The sequence below is a fragment of the Mandrillus leucophaeus genome, unplaced genomic scaffold (assembly GCF_000951045.1).
Source record: "Mandrillus leucophaeus isolate KB7577 unplaced genomic scaffold, Mleu.le_1.0 Scaffold290, whole genome shotgun sequence".
NCBI classification, from domain to species: Eukaryota; Metazoa; Chordata; class Mammalia; order Primates; family Cercopithecidae; genus Mandrillus; species Mandrillus leucophaeus.
Genome location: NW_012103032.1, coordinates 908,042 through 916,568, shown reverse-complemented (window position 1 = coordinate 916,568; position 8,527 = coordinate 908,042). Strand labels below are relative to the sequence as shown.

The window sequence follows — 8,527 nt, the reverse complement described above, 5'->3', positions numbered from 1 at the left end:
GGTCCCCTGGGCCCACTTTTTCTTTCTCTATACTTTGTCTCTGTGTCTCATTTCTTTTCTCAAGTGTCTCGTTCCACCTAACAAGAAACGCCCACAGGTGTGGAGGGGCAGGCCACCCCTTCAGAAATAGGGGGAAGGGAGAAGGGGGAGAATAAGAGGTGGGGATGGGAAAAGAATGAGGAGAGGGTAATCGTGGGACTAGTGTTGGATTTGAATGGTGGCAGTGGTCAGGGACTTGTTTAAAAGGCATAGATGCCTCATATCAAACTAGAAGTTGTTTGCATGGCAGCACAGTCTGTCCCTGGCTTTTCTAAATCTTGAGTAAAGCATGTTTTGTTTCTTAGTAGACTTGAAATTAAGGCTGAGTTCCATCGTGGGGATTCTGGACAAGCTGCAGGACAAGACCAGGATGCCCTGGTGGGGTCACAGCCAAGCAGGAATTTGGAACCTGTAGTAACCGAGGGAGCTCATGCTCTCCCAAGGACTCAAGCCCCAGATCCATGGGTGGGGTTTAAGCAATCTCCTGTCAATCTTGAGATCGTGGTGATCTCAGCTAAGGTATTTAGTTAACCTGGACAGACCCGCTAGCCAGAATACATATATATATATATGTATTTTTTTTTTTGAGACGGAGTCTCATTCTGTTCCCAGGCTGGAATGTAATGGCACAATCTCAGCTCACTGCAACCTCCGCCTCCCAGGTTCAAACGATTCTCCTGCCTCAGCCTCCCAAGTAGCTGGGACTACAGGTGCCACATGGCCAGCTAATTTTTGTATTTTTAATAGAGATGGGATTTCACCATGTTGGCCAGGATGGTCTCGATCTCTTGACCTCCTGATCTGCCCGCCTTGGCCTCGCAAAGTGCTGGGATTACAGGTGTGAGCCACCGCACCAGGCCCTTTTTGTTGTTGTTTTTGAGACAGAGTCTCACTCTGTTGCCAGACTGGAGTGCAATGGTGTGATCTTGGCTCACTGCAACCTCCACCTCCCAGGTTCAAACTATTCTCCTGCCTCAGCTTCCCAAGTAGCTGGGACTACAGGCTCGCGCCACCACGCCCAGCTAATTTTTGTATTTTTAGTAGAGTCGGGGTTTCACCATGTTAGGATGGTCTCAATCTCCTAACCTCGTGATCCATCCGCCTTGGCCTCCCAAAGTGCTGGGATTACAGGCATGAGCCACTGCGCCCAGCCTAGCCAGAATATATTCTAAGGATATCATCTGGCAAGTACATAAAGATGTTCATCATACTGCTATTTAAAATAGTTTAAAAAAAAATCTACCCAATCGATTTGGGGGCTAGTTATAAAATTCATGGCAGATGCCTCTACAGTGGAATTTATGCACATATATATACATATGTATTTTTTTTCCCCTGTGGAGATGGGGTCTTCTGTGTTGCTCAAGCTGGTCTAAAGCAGTAGTCCCGCCTTGGCCTCTCAAAGTGCTGGGATTACAGCCATGAGCCACCGTGCCCAGGCCAAGAATATAACTTTTACCTCCTTTTTTTTTTTTTTTTTGAGACAGAGTCTCATGCTGTCGCTTGGGCTGGAGTGCAGTGGGACAATCTTGGATCACTGCAACCTCCGCCTCCCGAGTTCAAGCGATTCTCCTGCCTCAGCCTCCTGAGTAGCTGGGATTACAGGTGCGCACCACCATGCTAATGTTTTATATTTTTAGTAGAGACAAGGTTTTGTTTCACCATGTTGTCCAGGCTGGTCTCGAACTCCTGACCTCGTGATTCACCCGCCTTGTTCTCCCAAAGTGCTGGGATTACAGGTGTGAGCCACTGCGCCCGGCCAACTTTTAATTCTTAAAAGACATACAGACTGCTAACTCTGCCTCATCTCTGTTTAGGAGGGAGCTAGGATGGGTGGTGGAAAGGGCTGCTATAGTCTGTGGTCTGCAGAGAAGGGGGACCCTAGACTCTCCCCCCTCCCCACCCACTCCCCTTCTTTCTCCCTCCTCTTCTGCCCTCTTCTGGTGCCCCCTACCCTGTTCAGCTGACCAGGCCAGCTGGTTGCTCACAGTCTCCACAATCATGTTGGCGGCCTCTTCATCTTGGAACAGGGCTTGGACCTGCTGCAGGTCGCCGGAGAACAGGGCATGGTGGACAGCTGGGTCTCGGCAGGAACGGTGAGGCCTAGTGAGTCGGGCCCGGGGACTTGACGGGCACCTGCGGCTCCGGCATTGCTGGGCAGCTGCCCGCCGCCGGTCCTCCCATTCCAGCCACTCCCGCTGCAGGCGGAGAGAGCGCAGCGTGGAAGAGGTGAAAGGGAAGGTCTCCCTTGCCATGGATGGGGCCCAGGGTTTGGAGCAGTGGCACCTGGGCAGAGCCAGGTTCCCTCGACCCGACTACCTCCCTTGCTCTGAGAAGCCACCCTGCCCCCTCCACCGTGAGCCAGAGAAAGCAGCAGCTGAGGCTATAAATAGGTCCTTCTCTGCTCTGGTAAACACAGTTTGCTCAGAGTCATGATCCTGGTGCTGAGAAGCTGCTGGCCCAACCCCCAGCCCAGGGTGAGGGCCAGCCCCTGTCCCTACTGATACCCTTTGGTTGGTCAGCAGGCCCTCAGCTGAGGCCACCCCTGAACCCCAGCATCTGCATCCACCTTCATCCCTAGAGTGAGCATCTTGGGTTGGCAAGGTCCGGGGTGCGCGAACAGGTCAGTCATGGAGATGGGCAGGGCTGGGAGGAAGACAAGGTGCCTCCAGCCTCTCTGATGTTGACTGGAGGGCAGAAGCCACCACTGGCCCACGTGGAGGAGATAGGGCTGATCTCAGTACAGGAGGTAAGGGGAGGTCAAGGCATAGTTACTGAGTAGGTGAGCAGCTCTTCCCAGCATCTGCAGTAACAGCAATAACTCTGTACATGTGCACAGAGTTTTACGGTGTTTAAATCACATTCATATCCACCTTCACCCAGAGGACCATACTTCCTAGCCCACCCAGTAATTAGTAAACTTGGTTTGGACAATAAATGAAATTTTCACAGTTGAATGCCTCTGAGATGGGTGGTCTTATCTCTGTTTTACAGATGAGGAATTTAAGGCTTAACAAAGTAATCTACTGGCTCAGGGTCACAGTTTGTGATAGGCAGAGCCAGAACCCCACATAGATGTTGTGCTCTGGGCCAAGAATGGTGGCTCATGCCTGTAAGCCTAGCACTTTGGGAGGCCGAGACAGGAGGATCGCTTGAGCCTAGGAGTTTGAGACCATCCTGGGCAACATCCTGAGACCTACATCTTTTTTTTTTTTTTTTTTTGAGACAGTCTTACTCCATTGCCCAGGCTAGAATGCAGTGGTACAATCTTGGCTCACTGCAGCCTCTGCCTCCTGGGTTCAAACGATTCTCTTGCCTCAGCCTCCTGAGTAACTGGGATTACAGGCACCCACCACCATGCCCAGCTATTTTTTGTATTTTTAGTAGAGACAGGGTTTCACCATGTTGGCCAAGCTGGTCTCGAACTCCTGACCTCGTGATCTGCCCGCCTCAGCCTCCCAAAGTACTGGGATTATAGGCATGAGCCACCGCCCCCACCTCTCCATCTCTTTAAAAAAAAAAAAAAAAAAAAAAAAAAAAGATGGTGCACTTTTTGGCTTCAGCTGCTGCAGCCACCTGGCAGCCTCCCCCATTCTCTAAGCAGGACAGACTGGTCTCTAGAAACTGCCTTCAATCATTCTTTTTTTTTTTTTTTTTTTTTTCTTGTTTTGTCGCCCAGGCTGGAGTGCAGTGGCGTGATCTCAGCTCACTGCAACCTCCGTTTCCTGGGGTTCAAGCGATTCTCCTGCCTTAGCCTTCTGAGTAGCTGGGATTATAGGCACACGCCACCACACCCAGCTGATTTTTGTATTTTTAGTAGTAGTTTTTGCCATGTTGGCCAGGCTGGTCTGAAACTCCTGACCTCAGGCGATCTGCCCGCCTCAGCCTCCCAAAGTGTTGGTATTACAGGTGTGAGCCACAGTTCCCGGCCCCTTCAATCGTTCTTGATTTATTTTTTTAACCCAGTTGCTAAGGGGGCTACATGGCTGGCCTGAGGAGAGCCAAGGGGTTGAGCTGGAAACTCTGGGAATGGACCTGAGATGTTCAAGCCACAGACCTGTTCACTCTTAAGAAAAAGCAGTTGTGCTTCCAGGAGCCTCTAGGGGGAGGAATGAAGCCATGAAACCACACAAGCTGGTGTGCCTGCCAAGCTGGGGAAGGGGAGGGCACTGCCTCAAAAGCTCTGCTCACCCTGAGCTCACTCAGTGCACAGCGGCCTGCAGGCAGGGCTGGTCTGTCCCCTCTGCGTCTGGGGCTCCTCCTGATACCTGTCCCGCCTCCTGGCCCTGCAGCAGCGCCTTGCCCAGTGGTCTTTTATTTCTTCCTCTCCCTAGGCCCTTCCCACAAGCAAGTTCTAGCTCCCAGCCTCACATTTTCAGGCGCCGCCTCAAGTTCAGCCCCTCAATGCAATGCCTTAAACCTGAATCAACTCAGCCTCTCACCCGGTGTTTCTTCCTCTGGCCATATCCCTTCTGCCCTGCTGCCGGAATGATCTAAAATAGTTAATTCCCTTGCTTTAAAACTTCTGCTGACTTTCAATACCTATTCTTTCCTTTTATTTTTTTAAATAGGGCTCCAAATCCTGGCCTCAAGCAGTCCTCCGAAGTTGGCCTCCTGAATTGCTGGGATTACAGGTGTGAGCCACTGTACCCGGCCTACCTTTTTCAACTAAGCCCCCAATTCCTTGGTTTGACCCCATGCCACTCACGTAGGATAGGCATCCTCATCACACACAGCTCCCCACAACCATTCCCTGTCAGGCCATTCACTTAGCTCAGAACTCCCTCAGCCCCTTCCTGAGGATCTACCCCTAAGGTCACCTGCTCTGAGGTCTCTTCGGCAACTCGTTGCCCGACCCCTATAGTTGCAGCCACTGCCCAGTTTGCACTCCTGAAGGAATCAGGGGCACACTGTAAAACACCTATCCGTGCTGTTGATGTGGGTCTGCCATGCTGGATGTGGGCTCCAGAGCAGGCCCTGGCACAGTCCGAGCACTTGGCTCATGGCACGTGGGCCTCTTATGTGTAGCGCATTGAACGAAGGTCCCTATTCTCTGCCAGAGCAAACACTTGTCCATCCACCTGCCTGCCCAAGTGGGTGGCAGCAGCCTGGGCTTTTTCCGGCACTGCCCTTACCCCCCTGTTCACCCGTTCTCTGCCTGGCCCCAGCCTCTTGGTGGCATTCCAGGGTGGGGGATTCCAGAAGAGGAATGAGATCATACAAAGCAAAGCTTGGAGGTTCTCAGAGAACGGCACCTCTATAAATGCAGCCATGATTAACCCTGTTGGCACTCATTCGGTGTGTTAATTGCCCCGCCAACGACCTGGCTGGGCACCCACAGCTGGGTTCCCAGGCTTGAGAATCTGGCAAGGCTGGGTGGGACCAAGAGGGACCAAGGCAGGTGGGCGTCTGCTTCCTCCCTGAGGCACACAACAGTCATAGCCTAGCCTCTCCCCTGCCTTCTTGCCACACAGGCCTGAAGGAGCTAGGTACCCTAACAGCTCAGTTCCGAGATACCACTGTATTCAGTCCCCTTGTCTGTAGCGTTAGCTTCCTGAGGGCAGAGAAAGGAGGCCTTGACTTCAACCTGGAGGGAAGAGGGCCAGGTGATCAGATGCCCAGCCTGCCTTCTGGGAGCTCAGAGCCTGTGGGGTGGTGAAGCACACCAGAAGCCAGGAGGTGAGCATGGGATTGATCAGGACTGAGCAGGGAAACAGGGGCTCATGGGTGTCGAGAATGGGGAACAGGCCCAAGGCACAGGGGGGCTTTTATTTTTTTAGAGATGAGATCTCCCTATGTTGTCCAGGCTGGTCTCAACCTTCTAGGCTCCAGTGATTCTCGCACCTCAGCCTCCCAAGTGGCTGGGACTACAGGTGCATGCTGCCACTCCCAGCTGTGGGGGTTTAGGTGCAGGAAGATCCCATTGTAGATGGGGAGTCAGCAGGGAGTGGAAGGTGGGAGAGAAAGAAGTGCATGGTAGGTTCAGGTAGAAAAACCCAATGGGAATGTGAAGGGACCAGGGTGCTGGGGAATTAGCCCCCTCTTGCCCTGGCCTTGTGGCACAGAAGCCTTCTAGAACAGGGCCCTGCTGTAATCAGCAGGTAAGTGAACATGGAGTTCTCAAAGCACTTACTCACTTCAGCCTTAAGACTGGGATCCAGTGGGGTGCTGTGGCTCACACCTGTAATCCTAGCACTTTGGGAGGCTGAGGTGGGAAGGATCATTTGAGCCTGGGAGTTCAAGACCAGTCTGGACAACACAGCAAGACCCATCTCTACAGAAAAATTTTGTTAATTAGCTGGGCGTGGTGGCACGCACCAGTAGTCCATTACTTGGGAGGCTGAGATAGGAGGATTGCTTGAACCTAGGAGATTGAGACTGCAGTGAGCCATGATCACACCACTGCACTGCACTCCAGTTTGGTGAAAGAGTGAGACCACGTCTCTAAAAACAACAACAAAAAACTGGAATCCATGGGATCAGCCTCTTTGGGAAAAGGAGATTAACACTTTCCCCGGAGAGGAGTGCCAAGCCCATGCCCATGGAAGGCCTCTGTCTCCTAGCTGCTTAGTGCAGGCTGAGCCTAAGACAGGAGGGGCTGGCAGTCACACAGGGCTATTTATTTTTTTTATTTTTATTCTTTGAGGCAGTCTCACTCTGTCACCCAGACTGGAGTGCAGTGGCACGATCTCGGCTCACTGCAACCTCCGCCTCCCGGGTTCACGTCATTCTCCCGCCTCAGCCTCCCAAGTAGCTGGGACTACAGGTGCCCACCACCATGCCTGGCTAATTTTTTTGTATTTTTAGTTTTTTTGTATTTTCACCATGTTAACCAGGATGGTCTCTATCTCCTGACCTTGTGATCCTCCCATCTCAGCCTCCCAAAGTGCTGGGATTACAGGCATGAGCCACCACGCCCAGCCTGCTATTTATTATTTATTTACTTATTCAAGAGACAGCATCTCACCACCTTGCCCAGGCTGGGCTTGAACTCCTGGGCTCAAGTGATCCTCCCACCTTGGCCTCCCAAAGTGCTGGGATTATAGGCGTGAGTCTCCACGCCTGGCCCAAACTGGGCTCTTTAACCTGCCTCCTGTTGCCCATGAGTTGGGAGAGTTTTCCCAACTCTCCTTCCAGAAAGGAAAACAAGGTTGGCAACTTGGTATAATTAGACCTTTTACAACCCACCCATGCCCCTTGTCCACCTCTAGTCTGAAAAGCGGTACAGAGAAGCCACAGCAACGAAGAGTTGCTTGGCAACAAAATTAAGTAGTTTGAGATTATATGCCGAAGTGTAAAATAAATACCTGTGAGTCCATGCTGATATAAATGGATGAATGAATAAATGAGGGAGAACAGGCAAATCTCCCACGCAGAAGAATTCCAAATAAACTGTATAGATATTCTGCCCTTAAGGAGGTAGAACATAATTCCCCAATTCTTAAATGTGGGCTGCACACAGAGACTTCCTTCCAAAGGGTCCAGTACAGAAAGAAGAAAAAGGAGTAACTTTACAGTGGAGAAACCTGGCAAAGCTTACCTCAGTCAGGTGATCAAAGTCAGCATGAACCCTTGATAAGATGTGGCAAGAATGGCACCTGACCTCTGGTCTTCCTCTCCAAAACCCAGAACCCCAGTCTAATCATGAGGAAACATCAGACAAATCCTGAGAGAGGGGCATCCTACCATATGCCTGCCCGGTACTCCCCAAAACTGTTAATTAAGGTCATTAAAAACAGGGAAGGTCTGAGAAATATCACATCTAAGAGTCAGGATGATTGTGAAATGGGATTCTGAGGGGAAAAGGACATTAGGGGGAAACTGAGTAAATCTGAATAAAGTATGGAGCTTAGTTAATAATGTATCAATAATGGTTCATTAACTGTGACAAATGTACCATACTAACATAAGGTGTCAATAATAGGGGAGACCACACCTGTAATCCCAGCCCTTTGGGAGGCCAAGGCAGGAGGATCACAGGAGTTTGAGACCAGCTTGGACAACAACAGTGAGACCTTGTCTCTATGAAAAATTTAAAAATTTGCCAGCCATAGTGGTGCTGCCTGTAGTCCCAGCTACTTGGAAAGTTGAGGCAGGAGGATTGCTTGAGCCCATTAAAGTCGAGGCTGCAGTAAGCTATGACTGTGCCACTGCACTCCAGCCTGGGTGACAGAGAGAAACCCTGTCTCAAAAAAATTGCCGGGCACGGTGGCTCACGCTTGTAATCCCAGCACTTTGGGAGGCTGAGGTGGGTGAATCACCTGAAGTCAGGAGTGTCAGACCAGCCTGGCCAACGTGGTAAAACCTCATCTCTACTAAAAATACAAAGATTAGGCTGGGCGCGGTAGCTCACGTCTGTAATCCCAGCACTTTGGGAGGCCAAGGCAGGCGGATCACCTGAGGTCAGGAGTTAAAGCCCAGCCTTGCCAACATGGTGAAACCCTGTCTCTACTAAATATACAAAAATTAGCTGGGCATGGTGGCAGGC

The 8,527-nt window shown here is 51.1% G+C and overlaps 1 protein-coding gene across 1 annotated transcript in view; it reads right to left on the bottom strand.

The window, feature by feature from the left end:
* Positions 1-2,378, bottom strand: part of ASB16 (ankyrin repeat and SOCS box containing 16) — a 19,711-nt gene extending 17,333 nt beyond the window's left edge. Inside the window, exon 1 of the mRNA XM_011985990.1 lies at positions 1,994-2,378. Coding sequence (XP_011841380.1) covers positions 1,994-2,294 — 301 coding nt within the window. The 5' untranslated portion in view covers positions 2,295-2,378. The remainder of the gene's footprint in view (positions 1-1,993) is intronic.
* Between the last annotated feature and the right edge of the window lie 6,149 nt (positions 2,379-8,527).